Genomic DNA, 21140 nt, shown 5'->3' with positions numbered 1-21140 from the left:
CATTAACTAATCTTCTGGACTGCAACCTATTAACTGCATTAACTCATCTTCTGGACTGCAACCTATTATTAACTCTTATACTGCACCGTATCTTTAATAACCGCATTAACTCTCAGCCACTGCACTGTTACTTCAACAACTGCATTAACTCAACTATTGCACTGCAACTTTAACAGCTAATGTCAATAATCTATGCACACTTAAATCACTTGCACTATTGTTTAGTCTAAATTATTATCTGCTCATATCCACCTGTACATTAATGTTCATAGTGTTAATGTTCATAGTATATAGTCATCTGTATATATTGTTCATAGTATATACCTACTGTCATATTTTCATAGAACATACTTACTGTAAAATATTTTCATAATCCTTGCCCACTGTATAATATTTTCTCAATATTGTATTCTGTATTTATTCAAACTGTATATCCTGCACTTGCTAATTGCACTTCTGGTTAGACCTAAACTACATTTCGTTACACTGTACTTGTATATGTGTAATGACAATAAAGTTGAATCTAATCTAATCTAAGTGGGAACACTGTGAGGAGTAGCAGATCACTTGGCTGTTAAGGGGGAAAAACCTCCACATTATCTGACATGCAAAGATCTACACATTCTTGAAAAACGCGTCTGCAATTGTTAAGAAAATTTGGCAAAGACATTGCTTTTCCTTGTCTACTTCTACCGCTTTTATTTTGAAATGCTCTCTTTTTCCTTGTCCTAAAATTACGTATTGCTGACGCATCCGGAACGTATCCGGAACTAGGACCATACGCAATGCCACGCATACGGGCACGTCACGTTTAAATGCATTATTCATGAATGACACGTGGCTACGTGAACGATGACGTCACGGCTATATGTTTAATCAATTTTATGCAAATCCTTCCGTTTTGGGGCTTACCATTGGCTAAACCAAAACGTCTGTACGCGATTCGCGTTATAGCGTCTGTACACGTTTCGTCTAAAGACATTTCTGCCTAAATGGCCTTCCATAGCTGAGCGTGCATGTGACGAGTGCGCATGCGCGGCTGAGCGTGCATGTGTCTGACAGTGCATCTTGTCTGCTGCCAGATGCTATTGGCTTTTCTTGCACCTTAAAACGCCGCTAAATACGGCGTTATGGACGGCGTTTCGCGCGGTTTTTACGGCTTTTGGAATCGCGACGCAGTGTTTTGCGGCGCAAATACAGTTTTAAACGCCGTAAAAAACGGCGTTCAGATGTAAACGCGTTTAATCTATGCCGTAATTCTGACCCCCTCGGCTTTCCATACTCCAGCGCCTCTTTACCCACCAGCGTGCGTGATGCCTCCATTGCACCTGGGGAAATAAACATCAAGTGAGCTGTGAGCTAGAGCAATGCAGACGGGCGTCTGAATTTTCCAGAAGAAGTGGATTAATGGGGTTTCAGTGCATCCATGTAAGGTCGTTATCGTACTGTCCTATATCATCCGAACTAGACATCACACTTAAGGAAGAAGTTCTGTCAGATATGGTTAAAAGAAAGTGGATTTCTGACAAAACAAGGATAATGTGTCTTGCTAGAAAGCAAAAAGCAGAGTCTGAGTGCTGCCCACTAAGTAAATAGGTCTCAATTGGCAATGGAACATCAAAAATATATTTGTCAGTCCTTGAACCCTGCACCTCTTATTATTCTCATTTAGGGAGAGTAATTGTTTGTTTTGATAAAAAAAGAAATACCTGGCACTGCACCTGCTCTAAGCCAAGGAATTCATGTCCTCATAGGTCTGTTGCAAAATGGCACTTGAAACAGACCCGACCTGAACTTTTTCTAAAAGTCAGATTTACAGACGGTGATGTGTTTGACACCTTTGCAGAATCTGGTCATGAAGATGTGCATACCACTGAGGAAAATCTTATTTATCCACCTGATGGAAAGGCTTTGGTTGCAATGGTCCTTTACTTGCTAAACAACAAGAAATTGCCATCTGTTCTGCCAAAAGATGTTTGTGCACCACAGAACATGGAGACGCTGCCCAAGCATCTCATTCCAATGGAGACTTTTTGCACTGTATGCCAAGGAAAGATCCCTCTTTCGGATCCTACTGTAATTACACAAAAGGCAAAGATTGTTACCTTCACTGGCATATTGAAAGGTATGTACAGTTTCTAAATATTAACATGGTCTAATTGAATTAGTTTTCCTTTTTTAATTTAGGTTTATTTTATAAGCACAGTACATTTATGTAGTTAAATTAATTTAAATGACAATCTATGTCGATTCCATGACTAATGCAGTATTATTTTCCTTTCTTATAGATGTGACTACATGCTGTAAATGGTGTGGGGTGTGTGGACATTTCTACAGATACCAGGAATGGTCAGAGGGGCTACACAATTTTGATGACCACACTATATTAACACTGCATCTCTGCTTGTTCTTAAGGCAATCTGTACAGGTACTTTGTACTCAAGCATTCATGCAATTTTGATGTACACATAATATTTTAATGAACATATGACTTACATGTTTTATCATATACAGTTATAACCATAATTTAAAAGTGACTAATGTAGGAATTTGGATAGTTCTGAAGTTTTCATAACCAAGCTTACAGTGTATGTCAACAGAAAAGCAAACATGACTTATCTTAGTTGATGTAATTTTATATACTATTACAGAATCACACTGCAGTTGGCAGGGTCTTGGACATCTTGGAACAGACAAACCAAAAAAAGTATCCAAACCATGACTCCCTTCTTCATGGTTATTTTCACTTTGAGGCATTGACAACACATGATTAAAAGTTTTCATGTGTACACTGTGGGCTCCATCCACCTGTCGTGATAATGGACTTGCACAAAAAGGGAGTTTTTAGCATGCCAAGTAGGTAGTGCTCTCTTCTCGTAACATAACTAATATAACCCAATAACTGATTTTGTGCAAAATGTTTTACAGTGAGTGATAATAAGGATCCCCACCACAATTTGAAGGTCATGTTGATATTGAAGAATTTTGGCAATCTGTTGAGCAAGAAATGATTTGCAGAGGCTTTTTACAAAGTAAGTTATAGATATAAATGTTTTTTAAGGAAATATTCCAAAAGATTTATCTCTGTCTAAAAATGCCTGGTAATTATGTATGTGCATGCTGTTCTAGTTTGATTGTACAACTTTATTTCCAATAAGCTGTATTAAGTGCAATAACATTAAAAAAACTTTTTTTAAACTATAAAGGTAACCGTGAGAATCCATTTAAAGTTTCTGGGCTCCAAAGGGCTCCAAAATGGATCTTCTGCTCCGTTTAAGGGGGGAAATAAAAACAAGGAGCACTTATGACAAAGTGTTTCAAAAAATTTGGGGAGCATCTGGTCACTGTACCACATATAGCTGTAGAAAAATTAGGAGAACACTCTAAAATGATGTACATGTTTGAGTAAAATTATCATTTGTTTCATTCTGTGAACTAGTAATAACAAAATTCCTAATGAAAATATTGTTTTAGTTGCATTTATGTGCAGATCCTGCAATATACTCCTCATACAGTGTAAACCTTTCACTAGAAGTCTGTATGTGTACCAAGTTTAATGACCTTGCTAATTATGTGTATTTCTATTTCAAGGTGGTTGGGCAGTGATCATGTGTCCTTGTGGCATTGTGAACTCAGTCAAATTTAACATAAGAGCTGAAAGCCCACGTGATTATTCCGATATGTTGCTCTCATTCCAACATTTCCCAAACATTGTCATCTATGAATTTGCACGGGAATTAGCAACTCATACCAACCTACGGGAACCAGAGAGACTGCCCTTCAGTCCATATGAAGGAAGACTGGCTGCAGCTAACCCAGAGAATATTGCATCTGCCAAAAAAGGGGAACTTCAAAAGAATTTGCAATGGTTGCAGTTAAAAAAAGACCCACCTGATCTTAATGGTCATCCTGCAACTGGTTCTGCTGAGTACTATGCATTGTATGATACTTTTCATCAGTACAACACAAAAGATGAAAAGGATGCATTGAGAGTTATTGGACTTGAGCTTGAGCTATGTGGGTGGGTCAACTCCCAGGCTGCAGAGCAGCTTTTCTCTGGCATGAGAAAAAATAACTATTTCATGAACTGTCTCCCCAGCAAGCCACATCTTCCTTATGCGTAACATTTTGCATCACCGCAATGAAAGAGTTAACCAGCAGGCACTGGAGGACTTTAAAAAAGTATGTCATGGAGCCATTACTCTTGGTGTGCATGGAAAAGCCATTTTGGGTATTTATACTTTTATTTATACTTTAAGATCTATTCTAATATTTTTTCTAATATATTCTTACAACTGTAATTGTCTTGCAGCGCATGGGAATGCCTCCACAGATCTAGATATGGATGACAACTGTGATAAGCAGTGTGAGGCTTTGACTAAGATAGCAATATAGGACTAAATCATCCCCTTCAAGAGCAGTTGGTATGTGGCTGCATTGCTTTGTCACAAAAAATCCACATTCCTGATATTGTGTTGTCTTATTTTTTGGTATTGTTGTTTAAAGGTATGTCACCATGCCTGATTTAAGGCAAAGAGCAGAAGAGTTTTAAATGAATAGATAGTAATTCTTAATTCAATACATAATTCCAAGACAACTTTCTTGGGCAAACAAATGTTTTGTGAATTGTTTGTTTGACACTGCTTTTATTTCTTTGTAATATGTGTAGGTGAATTATGTACTGGATGAGAACAGGCCTATGAATGAAATTATCATAAAGGATGGTCAAACGTGCCTCACAAGAGAGAACTTGATAACCCTGGGACTAAGAGGGGAGATGGATTCAATGGTGGGGAACCTTTTAATTTTAATTTAGAAAGTAATTGCTCTTTTTCTGGAATTGGGATTAAAAGTGTTGTATTTATAGGTGGGAAATGCTTTATTTTGGCTTCTAAAGGAAATAATTCAGCATCAGGTGTGTGTGTCTTTATATAATGTACAGATATATGTGACACATTTCATTGAAAACCTGTCTGTATATATTGAAAGAGATATCTTCTACAGGGGAAAGATATCCATGTTGTAGACCTTCATATTCCACCAACTTGGCTCTCACCCTCATTATGTGACCCTCTTCTCTGTCTTCCAGTAAGTACCCACAATGCATTCAACTAAAAGTGTTAACCCTTTTGTCTTGTAAAACAATTTTCAAATTCAAAGTTGAAACACACAATAAGATAACACGTTTGACATAAAAATATAAAACATGGAGAAAACGGCTCTTCAAATTTTAATAAAATCATATATTTCATAGATAATGGATACAAAAAAATGTGTGTTAAGTAGTGACTTCAAAGATGGGAAAAAGTGTTGCTAGCATTCTTGTGCAGTTATAAAAGGCCTCAATACTTATTTGTAATTTCTTTCTTTAAGTTGGACTCCAAAAATAAAGATGCCTTGGTTTTCCCCCTATGGACCACAGGGCACTTTCAGCTGTGTGTAAGTGAATATTTCATATTTATTTTTCAAAACCCTAACCCTGTGCAGAGAGGATGTTTTCTGTTTAAAAACAATCACATTTAAGGTGTAGGTCTCCTTTTTTAATCCTGCCATTAATTTGATCCATTGTGTTTTTATAAAGACTTGTTGACTCATTTCCAGTGTCTTTAAAAAATCAAAATAAATTTAAGATATTATTAGCAGTAATCTGAGGCAGCAAGTTTAATTAAAATTTTTACTTCTACAGCCATGGCCGGAGGTTTGCACACTTTTCCAAACAGGGATTACTGATGGCTAAGGAAGGTCTGGACCCAATTTTCCGTATCCCTAGAAAGAGAAAATATGGGGTCACCCCGGTAAGAATTATGGCTAAATTTATTACAAAAAGTTTGGTCTAGAGTAATTGTAATTTGAGCATGTGCTTTGCTATTATGTAATATGCATCTTACTCCCTTGATGTAAAGGAACATGTCCTCTCAAAAGCGAAAGATGGGAAGCCATGCATAGTCGAGCCTTCTTTGACAGGACATGGCATTTTGCAGACATGTAGTTAACTAGTATAATCAGATTTTAATAAAAACGACACAAACCGTCTTTGACAATACTACTGATCTCAGATCGAAACACGGTAAGGTAAATAGACATGCCATACAGCAATGAATCGCAAAATGGGAGGAAACTGAAGATTTGCAGTCGATAAAATTACTTTATTCCACATGTAACCAAAATCATATATGTTCATGTAACAACTCTATTATTTTGGATTGGCAACCACATAAACACATATCGTAATGGTAACGTAAGCAACATTTAAGAACATAAAAGCAGACTCGCTGTGAACGGTTAAACTATGTAACGTTAGCCTACAAAACAAAAAATGTCCCGCCTGCACCAAAGGTGCGCAGAGCCGTTTTCCTGAGAAGGGTCTGTCTGCAGACCAGATGCACTCTCAGGCCAGATGCACCGTCAGCGGCGCATGTAAGTATATTTATTCAATATTCAATGTATTTATTCTCATACAATATTAAGTCGAAGTGAAAGTGTTGTTTTAACTATATTCAATTCAAACAAGATTAAGTCGAAGTAAAAGTGTTATGAATTATTTGACAAATGTAATCGAAATGTCTTTAACATTATCAGACGAATGTTGTGAGTATATTGATTTCATTCATACAGTATTAGATAGATGTAAAAGTATTGTTTTAATATATAAGATAATGTTTTCGAAAACTAACTTAATCCTTATAATCAATGAAACCAGATCTATCGCATCTATGATACTTGGGTAACGATACCTGTTCTTCATACAGTAATTTATTGAAGAACTAACGTTATCTAAATTAATTTTGTAGAGTTGCTTGAAAACTAAATATTCAGATGATTCGGATTATTTATATATTCAATAACCTTGTGCATACAGTATAAGCTTGTACAGCCTTATATTTACACAGCAATTATTATTTACGTATTTGTTTTTAGCATTTTTGACAGGGGCATTGCACATAGGATAAAACCCGTAAAATGGACTGAAAGGTATCTATCCATCCATATATCCGTCTGTCTATTCAAATCTATCTATCTAAATCGTATCCTATCGTCCATTTATCTATCGCATCCATCTCTTTAAGTCTTATGTATCTATCTTTCTATGAAATTCTGCTTATTCCCTCCTTTCATTATTTTTAATGGTTTTCCAGTACAATCATATATGGAGGACACAAACTGCAAAAATTAAAAATAAATACATAAATAAATAAACAAATAAATGCAATAATATGAAAATAAACCAAAGAATGAATAACATTACGTTTATTAAGTTTATTTTTACAGAGTTTTAGTTGATTTATTACTTTCTGTGTACACTTTTATTTTTAATTTTTTTATTTATCATTTACTTTTATTTTTGCATGTATTTATTTGTCCTGCTCATTTATTTCTAGATTTAGATTTGAACGCATGTATTTATTTCCACTTTTATTTATTTATTCTCGTATTTATTTTTACTTTTCTGTGTGCAAATAGGAGAGGCGGTCTTTAGGTAGTTTCGGCACCTCATTGGTTGCGTGCTCCACGTACTGAAGCGTCAGGTGAACTAATCGATATTAGACAAAGAAAAAAATGGCGGCAAGTAACTCGCTATCCAAATTGTTACACGATGTGGCTGATCAGCTTGAGAGTTGTAAGTTATGGTTTTATCAATTTTTTTGTCTCAGAATATATTGTATCACGGTTTTCCAGAAATCAAAACAGAAAACTGAACCAATCTATACGATTCCATCCCATAGCATCGTCTTCCAGTCCGGAACCATCAACCTCGTCAGATTCTAGGTTGATGACTCCTAGACATCCAGTGGACGGTACGTTAGGTTTTAAAGACTAATGACTTTTAATTTTGTTAATGGGGTGGTGTGTGTTGCATTTCTGTCCAGCGGCTTTTTTTAAGAATGAGAGCCAGAATCATGCTTCTGCGTCAGTCTTGCGACATCTTCCCAAAGTGTTTCTCTCTCACATCTTTAAATTGATGACAATAAAGGAGAAAGTGTGTCTCTGTCTCGACCTCACCAGTGTCACAGTGGGCACAGAGTCGTTCTTCCTTTGGGAGCCATGTTTGTCTGGGAGCTGTTAGTTTTAATTCTGTTCCAAGAATAAGTGTTTTTTATTATTCTCTATGGCCAGACTGTGATCACCAGTCTGTATTTGGTCAGGATCCGTCTCTGTTTAACATCACGGACAGTGGAGAGATAATCTGACAGGTTATATTTTCTGTTAAGCGTCCAATAACATTCTAGTTTTCTTTGGTTTTTACTCTCGTTTTCCCAATGGTCTAAATATGACTTTTTATTTTCTTTGGCTATTTGGTTTATTCTGATTTGAGTTTGTCCGGTAGTGCTGGACTGAAGTTTCAGGGCCAGTTGGCAGATGGGACTGGCTTTAGGTCTCTGCTCTTAGGTTTTAAGTGCTTCATGTTGTAGTGTGTTAGGAGAACTTGAGTTTAGGTGTATCCAGAATTTAAGGAAATGTTTTTGGATATGTATTATCTGCAGAGCCGGACAGTAACGGAGTACATTTACTCGAGTACAGTACTTAAGTACAATTTTGAGGGATCTGTACTTTACTTGAGTATAATTTTTGGGGAGTACTCATGACTTTACTCAAGTACATTTGAGAGGCAAATATTGTACTCTTTACTCCGCTACATTTCTATCCATAACCGTAAGTACACGTTACTTCTAAAAAGGAAAAAGAAAAATCTCGGAAACCACCAATTTGTTTTTTTCCTCTCAAACGTGATTGGATTGTGCAGGCGCCACTTATTGGGCGAGCCTATCAGCAACAATCACCCAGACCTCAGAGCTCTATCATTTGCTGTACACAGCTGTCAATCATCTCACGTCTGCATGACACGTCCTGTGTACACTTCCTCATTCAGGACATCCGCGATGAAGCTAAAGTGACATTTCTTCACCAAAACAAGAAGCTAATAAATGCACGATTGAAGAATATGTGTTTTGTGTGTATTTTCATGCGATTTGGGGGTATTTTTATATGAATAAAGAATAAAGGTAAGGGAAGAGTAGCCAATAGCGTCATATAAAATGCTAAATATAACATGAAATGAACTTGAAAACATTGCGACCGGTCAGCTGATTTTCTTTAATCATTATTATTTTCTCTTCTTTGCTCTATGCTGCGTGTATAACACGGTCAGGTTCAGAGGTGTGTCAGAACATTGCTATATCGCATTTCTTTGCTGGTTTATGTTTATTGATTTCAGGGGCGGCGTTTGTGTATGGCCCTATAGCGTTCAGAAAACATTGCTGAAACAAAGTACGTGTGCATAATGAGACTCATTATAGATAATTAAACTGCTTTACACTGATGTGTACATGTAGCATAGGCGTCGGAAGCATGTGTATTTGAGAATGTATAAACACCGTTAATTCACATAGCGTCATTGACGTATAGTCGGTAAGACCGAAGATATGTAGTTTTGACGTGACATCATCGTTGGTTCGAAGCTCTTTTTGGCTAAACTCGTTTGTCTGCATTTTCCACATTTAAGATCATATACAGGCATTTATTTTCAATAAAACAAAGAAACTGTCTACAAAATGCCTAACAGTGGTTTTGGAATCAAGTGTGAGGTTATGGGTAGTGGGGATGGTCTTTATTTTCCCAATTAGTTGGCATCCATTTAATAATTTTAATAAATCGAATAATTTACACTATTGTTATTGTATTTCATTCATAATGTACAACGCTATCTGTGAAAAATTAAAAAAATATATTGTACGGAAAGACTTTGTAGTGCAGTCGCAGTTTAGGCTATTATGTATTTTGCGATTTGCCACTAGCTATGCCAGGATTAGCTTAAAAATGAAAAGAATCAAGGCTTAACAACCCTGCGACAAGGTAAGACATGTTTTATATTTAATCTTGTTTGCTGAATCTGATCAATGGTTGGTTTATATTTTAGTCTCATAGTCGATTAACGTAGTCGGTGGTGGTGGTTATGACAACATCTGGCTGTGGGTTATTTTTTACTACTTTAAGTTTTGTGGTTACATATATGTGGTATCATTTGGTTTCATTGTGGTTCGTTTTTGTATGGTCTGAGGAAATTTCGCCATACCCTTGATGAAACGCCACTACTGATTGATGAAAAAACAGAGAAACTCACATGTACACACAATTGTTAGCTGAATTGTATTTTCTAATATTACTCATTAATGTAAGCCGAGTATTTGCTTTGATGTTCTTGAGTATGCGGTGTGTTGTTTAAAACTGTTCGGTTCAAATGTGGGTGCAAAAAATCCATTAAAACTCTAGCAGAGGTGAAAAGAATAAAGCATGGTAAAAAGATTAAAATTACTTTATTTTACTTTAAATTCCTTTAACATTCTCCAAGGTATTAACATTAACATTTTTCATAACTCCATGTAGGACGTTTCTGTACATAAATGTAAGCACTGTGGCAGTAGTAATGCAATATTTAGAAAATGTACTCTTGTACTCTTGATACTCAAGTACTTTTAAAAACATGTACTTCAGTACTTTTACTTAAGTACACATCTGACTGTAGTACTTTTACTTGTACTTGAGTAAAATTTAGCAAGGGGTATCTGTACTTTTACTCAAGTAATGAACCTGTGTACTCTGTCCGCCTCTGATTATCTGCCTAATTCAGCCCGGCATGCATTAGTTGCTGTTCTTTTCTGAACTCTTAAGATGTTTCGACATAATTCAGCATGCAGGGATTCTAAAGGATGTTCATCCCATTTTGTGTAATCTGTCAGACACTGTTGACTCCAAACCTCACAGCTGTACAGAGCTATAGGCATAATAACACTGTCAAAGATTTTACACCAGACTGGAACAGGAATATCTGTTTGGGTAAATTTGCCTTTAATTGTGTAAAACCCTCGCCTGACTTTCTCTTTCAGCGCCTTCACTGCCAGACCAAAACCTCCTGACACGCTAACTTTTAGACCAAGATAGTCATAGTGTAATCTATGTTCTGTTCTAGTGTTTTCCAGAGTAAACGTTTATCTGTTATCCTGTAATCTGTTTTTTTTCTGGAAGATGATCATTTTAGTTTTCTTCAGATTGAGGGCCCAGTTTCTCCAGTATTCCTCTAGCAGATGTAGGTGTTGCTGTAGACCTTCAGCAGTATCTGACAGCAGCACCAGATCATCGGCATACAGAAGACATTTCACCTCTTGAGTTGTTTAACTTGAGACCCGCTGTTGTAGATTGTTCTAGTAACACGGCTAACTCATTAAGATAGATGTTAAATTGCATCCCTGTTGTACCCAACGCCCCTGAGGAAAACATTCTGTTCTTTTATCGCCAATTTTAACTCCGCATTTGTTTTCAGTGTACATGGATTTAATGATGTCATATATTTTTCCTCCTATGCCTGATTAAAGAATTTTGTAATACAGTCCATCATGCCATATCGAATCAAATGCTTTCTTAAAGTCAACAAAACACGCATTAACTTTGCCTTCGTTTTTCTGATGGGCGTGTTCATTGACTAAGGTCTGTAATGTGTAGATATGGTCGGTGGTTTGGTAGGAGTTTTACTTTACTTGTGTTTGGTAAGGAAGGCCTGAATTCGAGTATTCAGGATACTACAGAAGGTCTTCCCCAGGTTACTGTTCACACAAATGCCTCGGTAGTTAGTTATTAAAATAATCCTGTATTCCAGTTTTCAGGAAAGTGTCCAGATTGTAAAACAAGATTAAATCGTTTTAAAAGAGCCTCCTGCATTTCTTTAGGACTTTGCTTTAACATTTCTGTTTTGATTTTGTCTAAACCGACAAATTTTATACTTTCTAGTTGAAGTTGCACAACTGTTTAGTCCTTACAGCCGAGGGAGAGGGTTTGCAAGACGGTCGAGCTTGCCTGTGATGAGTCGTTCTGTATCCTGCAGCTTTACTCATACCTTTTGCTGTCTTGATGACAAAAATGCAAATTTGGTACCCACTCGCTGTGCAAAAGAGCGACTATTCTCAGCTGGGTTAGGAGAGAAACGTATTACGTTTCGAGGTATGTAAAAACTCACTGATATTTGCTTTTGAATCTTCTTGAGTTTATTTGGATTACCAATTTGTATTTAACATACAACTATTTAAACAGTAAAGTCATATACACATGAAATACAAACTATTACCATAATATGTAACTTTTTCAACAGTGTCTTTACAAAATGAATAGTTTAGACACTTAAGTGGTAAATGTCTGGTTTGTCTTAGAATTTTTTCTTTTTATTTCTAATCATAGGATGCCATACAGATCCACAAAAATTTAAGGATGTCATCATGGAAGCTTTTCCAAAACGCAGACATGGTGGTGGGTTTGAGTTGTTAAAAATATCAGGGCACACAAGGAGCCGTTGTCTCACCTTGATATCCTGCCCAAATGAGGGATATCATGTGAAGTATTTAAAAGACCCTCTAAATCAGATTGGCCATGCGACAATTTTTATCCGTCCACTTCAACGCAACTTAGAAGTTGAATCGGTAAGTTTAATAACTTTGAACAGTATGTTGTATAATTAATTTAAAAACATGCATGAGATTCTTTTTTTGTTTTCTAGCAGAGCAGCATGCCTAACAGAGATGAGTTGATTGGACCACCCCAGAAATGTGTTGAGGGTGGAGATGAATTCCCATTTACAGACATTTGTTTAATTTAGAGTTTGGTGAAAATGTTTAGTTTGGTTCTCCTTGGCTTGTGCTTTCAGAAGATTTATCAGAGTTACCATAGATTTCTCTGTTTGAATCGGTTTCTGTAGTGTTCTTTGCTGATCTAATCCTTTAACTATAATGATGTTTTACTGTTTTTAAACCCAGTCTGTGGATATTCTTTGTTCTAAGGTCAGTGGAGGTCAGTGGTGAGGTAGTCAGCGAGAGAGCTACAGAAAGGCCCACTTCAAGCAACACTGACAGCACAGTTGTGAGGCAGGAGAGAAAATATTCAAATCTCAGTATCGTAGACAGAGAAATGCAAGAAAACATTACAGTTTCACAGGTCATCACTATAGATCATGAAGAGGGTCCTGAACATGATGGTTTGTTCATTTGATTAATTTATTTATCTCTGGTTAGGAGTTTATTTATTTAAAAACGACACATTTTATGTTTGTTACTTTGGATAACTACTGTGGTTTAGATTGGAAATTTGAGTCCGATCCAGCAGAGGCCTCAAAAAAGTACAGGGAAAAGCTCCTGAGAAAGTGTGAAATGAGCCCAGTGCTCCATTTCCAAATGGACATGAGAGACAGCCCTGAAGACAGGGAGAGAGCAATCCTGACCTTTTATAAGAAAGCAAATGTAGACTGGGCTTGCCTCCTCAAATGTACACTACATGGTAGGTAAAATAAATAAATAAATGTGACATTGTTTATTTTCAAATTATATGCATTATACTTTTGCCTTCAAGGTGATCCCGCAATTGGAGATGGAGTGACACGCCATGTTTTTGCAACAGTCATGTCAAAGCTTCAGCATGGTTTTGAACTACAGCTTGGTTAGTATCCTATGCACTTGATGTTTCTTTTTTTATGTGTAGGATACTATGACTGTTGTAAACATCTCTTAATGTTATAGTTCCTGTAGCATTAAGTGGTAGCACATTGATTTGAATTGCAAAGTTGCAAAGGTTCTAGTTTCAGGAAACACACATACTGATAAAACATGATAACTGTAAATAAAATGCATACTTTGAATATACTCTGTTTCTCAAAAGCACCAGTCAAATGTGTAAATGTAATGAATTGGCATTTGCTTTAGTGTTGACGCATTAAAGGTGTTTTTTATTTATTTTATGTAATAAATGCTCATCTAGATTTTTACATGTTTTCTGAATTTAGTGCCTGGAGGAACTCTTCTTTTTGAGGGTGAGAAGGATCATGTGATTCCCGCAACATCACAGTGTTTTCTGGACAGTGACTTATTTGTGGTGGCGGGTCGTATGATTGGGCACTCATTCCTGCATGGAGGTCCATGCTTTACTGGTTTAAGCCCAGCAATAGTGCATGTGCTTTTTGGTGGATGTCCTGATACTGCAACAATAGATATTCTGGATTGTGCTGATGTTGATATCCGTCAAATAATAGAGAAGGTAATCAAAGGATAAAAGTAAATGCTTTTTAAGAAATAAAATGTGAAATGCGTGTATGCACACACACTCACACACACTAATATTGTTTTACAACCAGCTGGAAGGCACAGGTGATTTATCTACGGAAGAAAAGACTGCTATTACAGACCTAGCATTGTCTTGGGATTTGCCTGCAGTGACATCAGAGAACAGAAGATGGCTTCATGACAAACTACTAACGCATGCAGTGAGTATGCACTATTGGTTACAATACTCCTACAATTTTCAAGATGTAATGAGTTTACTTTTCAACATCTTAAAGGGATAGTTCACCCAAAAATGTAAATTCTATCATGAATTACTTGCTCTTTAGTTGTTTTAATCCTGCATACATTTCTTTGTTTGGTGAACACAAAGATATTTGGAGAAATGTTTATGACCAAACAATTCTTGGACCACAAAAGTGCCACAGAACTTTTTGCTGTCTTACATTCTTCAAAATATCTCTTTTTGTGTTCAACCGAACAAAAAATATTTATAATCAAATACATTTTTCCTACTTGTGGTATTCAATGGTGTCCAAGAACTGTTTGGTTACAAGCATTCGACCAAATATCTTTCTCTCGGGTCATAAAAATAACGTATACAGAGTGAATAATCATTGACAGAATACATTTTTTTGGGTGAACTATTACTTTAAGGTCCTTGAAAGAACCTCCAAGCAACTTAAACGGCTACGGCGGGGTTTGAAGGAGACATTGATCTGGCCTTTACTTACTGAAAGGAAGGACACAATCCCTCTTCTTTTTCCCAGGACTAGTGATGTACTTTACACCCCAAGGGTAAGATGTTAGACAAATTATGTAATATACTTTACTATATTTAAGCAAACTGTTTATATTTGGCACTTGTTTTTTGCATTTTTGGTTAGACCTAAACTACGTTTCGTTGCATTGTACTTGTGTAATGACAAAGTTGAATCTAATCTAATATTGTTTAGTTGTACTGTACTTTAATAATACTAATGTTGTTAATCTGTTAGATGTTATTGGAGAGGATATGTTGGCCAGATGAAGATGAAGACAGTGAGGTCTCTATTGAAGACATATGTAGACTCACAGGTTTCCTTCGTACATTCATTGAGAATTGTAATTATATGTGAAAAAAATTACTTTGGATACAACTAATAAAGATGCAGCTAATGATTTTTTTCGCAGTCTCTTCTAGTGCACTACGGTTTCTGATTGAGTTCTGGACTGGATGGGACGTACTGCCCAGGAGCCTAGTTGTCGAGGTGGTGGAGGGAAATCTACCCAAGTCTGCCACATGCTATCAAACTCTAAAGCTTCCTAGTCATTACAAGGACTACACTGCCTTTGAAAGAGATTTTCTAGCTGCTATTTGGAGCAGAGATTATGGATTTGGACTGGTCTAAGTGAATGGGTTACTAAGAGTTTTGTTAGATGTCCAAGTCCATATATACTGGTCTGCTTTTATAACATTTTTGTTGGACAGTGTTCAGTTAGAATGTTCAACGCTGCAAAAAATATGAGATAGTTTTGTTACCCAGCATGGAAATTGAGAGCATGGCTCTTAAAGTTTACATGATGTATTCAAATCTTGTACTGTATTCATGATGTATTGTTGTGAAAGTTATACCAACTAAACAACGTTTGGTCAACTGTAATTTGAAACATTTGAGTATTACAAAGATTGCTTGGCTAGCATTACACAAGTTCAATAAAAGTTTGAGCTTACAATGTGTTTTTATTTTTACAGATTATAGTTATTGTTTTTTTAACATTAACACATGACTTCTAGATATGGTAGATCATTTAAATTGGTACGTGAAAAAGGTTTATATCACAAGCACCTAAAAATAATTTAATGCAGAATAAGCCAATGCTTTGTGCTCTCTATTATTTTCTTATTGCATAATTTCGGATAATAAAACCACAGTCTCTCTGTATACATCAAACACATCAGACAGGGGGACATCTGGGTCTGGAAATCTTTCAACATCCTGCTGTGTAAATTGATGTGGTAGCTGTACATCAGGAATCACTACACCAGGTTCATGATGACCGTATGGCCCTGCCCAATCAATGCCATACTGCATGGGATCAACCTGCAATAGATAATGAAAACATTTATATTATTAAATAATCTGAACATAATTTTTAGGGTAAAAAAACTAATAATTAAAAAGTACTTGATAAATCATAAACTATATGTTAATTCATGTTAAGTTAAAAACCTGGTTAGGGTCTGGCAAAGTCTCAGGTTGATGACTTGACCAGAGATGTATTGGTGACTGGTTTCCTTGTGTTGGTGGTTCCAACCATCTCGAAAGAAATTAAGATGTTTCTGAACATGTGGCATGAAGCACCGGTGAAGGGCATAGAGATGCATTTTATCATCTGGATTCAGAAGCCCTTCATTCTCAAGGTTGGCAAAGATAGTATAGAAGAGATCAAGCACTCCAGCATAAACATCTCTCCACATCCTTTCAATCCTATTTTGACAAAAACAATAACCTTGACTTTTAAATGACTATTAAAAAAAGTTGTATATAAAATGGAACTGACAATGTAGAATGTAAAATGTAAATAAAAAAAGGTTTACACATTTTATACCCAGCATTTGGATTACATCGAAGTATTTCTTCCACTCGAGCATCTAGTTCAGTGTCCTCCAATGTTGAGAACAGGTCTTTTGCCCTAAGAGAATAAAAAAATAATAATCACAAACTCATTATTAACTGTACAGCAAACATACATAAATCACTAGTAAATGTGAAACCTAGTGGACATGTGCTTTTCAAACCTTCACACATCTTTTGTATAATGATGTATAAAGATAACAAACTTTGTATAACACCAATACAGCGGCCACAGGACGGCACGAGCGTTTCGGTCTTCCTTCGTGAAGTCTTCCACAAATCTGACTCCCTGGTTTAGGCAGACAGAAGAGTTTTTCGTTGATTTCCATAAGTCGTCCCTGTCCGCATTGTTGGACGATCATCTGTCTTGGTCTTCCTGGTTCCTTCTTACCGATGCGGTGCACTGTGTCAATAATATCGTCTAATTTCTGTATCAAGTGCGGAACAATTTCGGCAATCAGGTCAAGCACTTCCCTACGGGGATCGTCTTCAGACTTCTCCTTCATGCCGTTAATCCGGAGTGTTGTCGGTTCTACCTGCCCTGCGCGGGCCTTGAATCGACGTCTGTCTGAATGAGAGTCGGGCGCTCTAACGAGTAGGCTAAACACCGCAGCGTCTTTCACACTGCAAAAAGGCTAATACATGTTAAGAGTAAGAGTTATTTACCCTATAGTTAGGTCAGCAACAATAGCACAAAACTTTAAAGTCACTTTGGGTAGGTGTAATTGAGAATCAAGCTATTTTCATATTAGAAAACGAGTACTGCGTAGCAGGACGCTATGGGGAAAACCCCTTTTCTCCTTTCCTCCGATGACTGAAGCAATTCAATGGCGCAGTGAACACTGCACGGTGATTGGTTGGTTGGAAAAAAGTACAACTTTAAACCAATCGTAGCGGAGCTGCCGGACCAATCGCGATGGCACCAGCCAGGGCGGGGCTTATGGCTATATATACAGACTCATCGGCGTAGAGTCCTCATTCGCTTAGTGAGAGCGCGTGTGCTCAGCCCGCCAGGCTCAACGTGTTTACTTTGAAAAGGGCGCCTCTCTCTGTGACGTCAATTTGTTTGCAACGGTAAGAGCTGCGTCCCTCAGCGACTCATAAGAGTGAATTACTGCTCAAGTCCTGCGATCATCGATTAACTTCATGTCGGATATCAAGTGTTTGAGTGGATCATCCGAGCGAGCGGTTGACACAGCTGTACCTGGGCTCCTCATGGAAGTTTTCACCGAAGATAGTAAACCAGAACCTGGTCCTGTCACGGTGATGTCCGATGGAACTACACAAGGTATGTGTTCGTCTTGTAAACAAAGTCGGTATGTGAACAAACATCTTTAACGATGATTTATTTGTGCGAATCGTTTTAAACAATCGTCTCAATAACACCAGAAAGCGTTTTACATGTTTTTATTTGCATGTCGCGACATGTCTAAACAGTGTTTGTTTGACTGTGTGTGGTTATGTGCTGAGTTCGCTGCAGCCGTTACCTTCACGTTTATAGTTCTTCATATGCGTTTAACGATTTATCCAATACATCGATTATTGCACATTTCTGTCAGTCAATCTGATGAGAACATTTATTTATGAAAAACATCCATCAAGTCCCTGTCAAATGTTCTCTCTGTCTTCACAATCATTTCCTTATGTGTTAAGTAACTGCAGTGCATGGATTGCTTGTTTCACTGTTCTCTGAGACAAATACATGATATGACACTCACACATTTATCACTATGTCTGATGTATTTCTTTGACTGTAATCATCACTGTGTTCACTATTCGGTGTTTAGAACAACATGCAGAAGATGCGAGGGATCAAAACGATATCAAGCCGTTCTCCTGTGATCCGTCTCATCGTGAGTCTATCTGTCAACTATTGCATGCGATTATATTTGTAATTTTACCCCAGTAAAACTAACCACAAACATGTCTTGACAATCACACGAATAGGCAATATCATATACAGTCTTACTACATTCTTTGTGTCTGTGTTTTTCAGAAATATTTGAGTCTGTCTATGAAACAAAACAGGACCTAGGTCAAGGTTGCTTTGGTAAGGTTTTCTCAGCCGTTAGAAGATCTGATGGCCAACAGGTAGTGCACTTTTACCGCATTCAGCAAACCTTTTACTACTTATGTGTCTAGAGATTCAAGTTCATGTCTTGATCTTTGTGTTTTTGCATTTTCAGGTTGCTGTCAAATCCCTGTGGAAAGATCAAAATTACCCTATTGCTGTTGTAAGTTGGTCAATCATCATGAATTTATACGTGGTTATTTAATGGCCTATGATACGATTCAATTAATATGACCCTGCAGTTAACAAGAAATAGACATGAGATGGACAATATAGTCCACAGAGCTTTGAGCAGGTGTGGCTCCTGTGATCTTACCTACGTAACTTCCATCCAAATATAACTATTTCTTCTGATCTTATACTCTTGATCTAGGCTGGCTGTACAAGCAAATTGATCACCGATGTAGCAATAATGGCAAAGCTGCAACAATATCCCACATGCCCCTACATCATACAGATGTTTGAGTGGTTTGACTACCCAGACGAGATCAAAGTTGTGATGGAGTACCCTCATCCCTGCACAGACCTGGAGACGTTAATTAAGAATCGTGAACTCGACGAAGAAAAAATGAGAATCATCATTCGTCAGACAGTAGAGGCACTAACACACTGCCTTGACCACGGCGTCAATCACAATGACCTCCACACGGGCAACATACTGGTCAACACAAGTACCTTCAACATCAAGTTAATAGACTTTGGGTGTGCTACGATGTACGTGAATGAGCCCTACCAAAAAAGAAAAACTAGAGGTGAGTGGGTTCAGTGGCTTGTAGCACAGTGTGGAATCACATTATACAAATATACATGACCCTTTTACAGATTCGCTCAACTCAGAGAACGTCTTTCTTACAGGAGAAAAACGGTTAAACATCGAAAGGGCATATGTTTTTCAACTCGGAGTGATCCTGGAAAGCATGATTTCCGATTTATGTGTTAGCACAAGTAAGTAAATTTACAGACATCTTTACACACACACAGAAAGTGCAAAACAGTTAAATATTTTTAAGTTATCACCCTTCCGGTACACATTCACAAAGAATAGAGCACCTGTAGATTATTTCCGAAAACAAAGTGTGGTGAGGGTGGATTCGGTAAAGGTTTATTATGCATGTAGCCAAACCCAGAACTTAGCTACAGTCCCAGGGCGTGTCCGATGACTATAGCCTTCCATTGAAGAATTTTAATGTACACCGTGGAGGCCAAGAGCCACCTGACCTGATGTGCACAGCTAGACGTGGGTTATCCATTACTTCCAACACAAGTTTCGTCTTAAAGTTTTAGAAAAGGTTAAAAAGTCTTAAATTCTTCTTGTTTATATCTGTAGATACTATGGACTAACCAGCTCTTAAACATTTTACAGAATGCCGGGATCTTGTGGGGAAATGGCAGGACTGGGAAGAGAAGTCAACGTTTAAGGATCTCCTAAAAGATAAGTGGTTTTTAAAACCCCTCTAATACAGTCTGCATTCCCACCATGACAGTTAACCCTACCACTCATGTATGAGATCGGCACTACGCTGATATCATTCTTAGTAATTTAGTTAGCTGGTCATTTGAGTGTTTATTTATTTTCTGCATAGAATTAGACTGTATGAGATCGGCACTACGCTGATATCATTCTTAGTAATTTAGTTAGCTGGTCATTTGAGTGTTTATTTATTTTCTGCATAGAATTAGACTGTATGAGATCGGCACTACGCTGATATCATTCTTAGTAATTTAGTTAGCTGGTCATTTGAGTGTTTATTTATTTTCTGCATAGAATTAGACTGTATGAGATCGGCACTACGCTGATATCATTCTTAGTAATTTAGTTAGCTGGTCATTTGAGTGTTTATTTATTTTCTGCATAGAATTAGACTGTATGAGATCGGCACTACGCTGATATCATTCTTAGTAATTTAGTTAGCTGGTCATTTGAGTTAGTTAGCTGGCCCTGTTTGCTGAGAGTTTACTGAGTTTACTGAGAGCGCGTGGTTTGAGCGGGAGCTCTACCAAATCTAATTATTCTTGTTACATCTTGAAGAATTTCTGTCTTAAATTGCTATTGAGCGAGAGTGAAACCTATCCTTAAGTATAGCATAAACAAAATCGTTGTTAAACGTACTGATAACTTATTTCTATCGGATCACTCTGTGTTAGCCCTTAGGCTATTAGCATTACCAGCCTGCATACTGCTTAACTCGCTGTTGTCACTATTACATCACTAATGGCTAATGCTTCAGACGTGTTTGTACCTTTGAGTGCAGATGAGGAAACGCTCGCGCTACGGTCGGAACTGGATGCTGTGGAGAAGCAGATCCAGGATTTACTTGAGAAGCAGACACGGCTGCGAGAACGTATAACGGCGCTGGAAAC

At 37.2% G+C, this 21140-nt stretch overlaps 2 protein-coding genes and 2 long non-coding RNA genes across 7 annotated transcripts in view; 3 read left to right on the top strand and 1 right to left on the bottom strand.

Annotated features, from left to right (window-relative positions):
- Positions 1–21140, bottom strand: part of LOC306898739 (uncharacterized protein) — a gene marked incomplete at its 3' end in the record, with an annotated part of 88107 nt that overhangs the window by 41677 nt on the left and 25290 nt on the right. The window lies entirely within an intron of this gene.
- Positions 1322–6345, top strand: LOC306898936. Its single transcript, XR_013787157.1, has 11 exons — positions 1322–2125; positions 2289–2428; positions 2652–2856; positions 2929–3032; positions 3592–4231; positions 4313–4424; positions 4670–4789; positions 4868–4915; positions 5005–5088; positions 5374–5439; positions 5687–6345. It is a non-coding gene; the product is annotated as an uncharacterized lncRNA (long non-coding RNA).
- Positions 6349–7567, top strand: LOC306898937. Its single transcript, XR_013787158.1, has 3 exons — positions 6349–6417; positions 6919–6972; positions 7462–7567. It is a non-coding gene; the product is annotated as an uncharacterized lncRNA (long non-coding RNA).
- Positions 11315–15823, top strand: LOC306898935 (G2/M phase-specific E3 ubiquitin-protein ligase-like). 4 transcript variants are annotated; one of them, XM_079464843.1, is made up of 11 exons: positions 11315–11991; positions 12226–12464; positions 12542–12599; positions 12822–13015; positions 13117–13314; positions 13387–13473; positions 13817–14067; positions 14165–14293; positions 14748–14888; positions 15089–15167; positions 15264–15823. In XM_079464843.1, the coding sequence occupies exons 4-11, from the start codon at positions 12949–12951 to the stop codon at positions 15479–15481; spliced, it is 1170 nt and encodes a 389-aa protein (XP_079320969.1). In that variant the 5' UTR covers positions 11315–11991; positions 12226–12464; positions 12542–12599; positions 12822–12948; the 3' UTR covers positions 15482–15823. The 4 variants fall into 4 exon arrangements, with proteins under 4 accessions (XP_079320969.1, XP_079320970.1, XP_079320968.1 ...); XM_079464844.1 differs by having other exon boundaries at positions 11646–11991; positions 12542–13015; XM_079464842.1 differs by lacking the exon at positions 11315–11991 and having other exon boundaries at positions 12334–12464; positions 15089–15194; positions 15264–15615.

The sequence above is a fragment of the Barbatula barbatula genome, assembly GCF_947034865.1.
Source record: "Barbatula barbatula genome assembly, chromosome: 9".
Taxonomy (NCBI): domain Eukaryota; kingdom Metazoa; phylum Chordata; class Actinopteri; order Cypriniformes; family Nemacheilidae; genus Barbatula; species Barbatula barbatula.
Note: the sequence above shows the minus strand (reverse complement) of the source record. Positions and strands in the feature narration are given on the sequence as shown.

Coding starts and splice junctions, on each gene's coding strand:
- LOC306898935 (XM_079464842.1), top strand. CDS start 12,949: ATGCAAGAAAACATTACAGTTTCACAGGTCATCACTATAGATCATGAA. Junction 13,315..13,386: donor CCTCAAATGTACACTACATG/GTAGGTAAAATA, acceptor TTTGCCTTCAAG/GTGATCCCGCAATTGGAGAT. Junction 15,195..15,263: donor TCGTACATTCATTGAGAATT/GTAATTATATGT, acceptor TTTTTTTCGCAG/TCTCTTCTAGTGCACTACGG.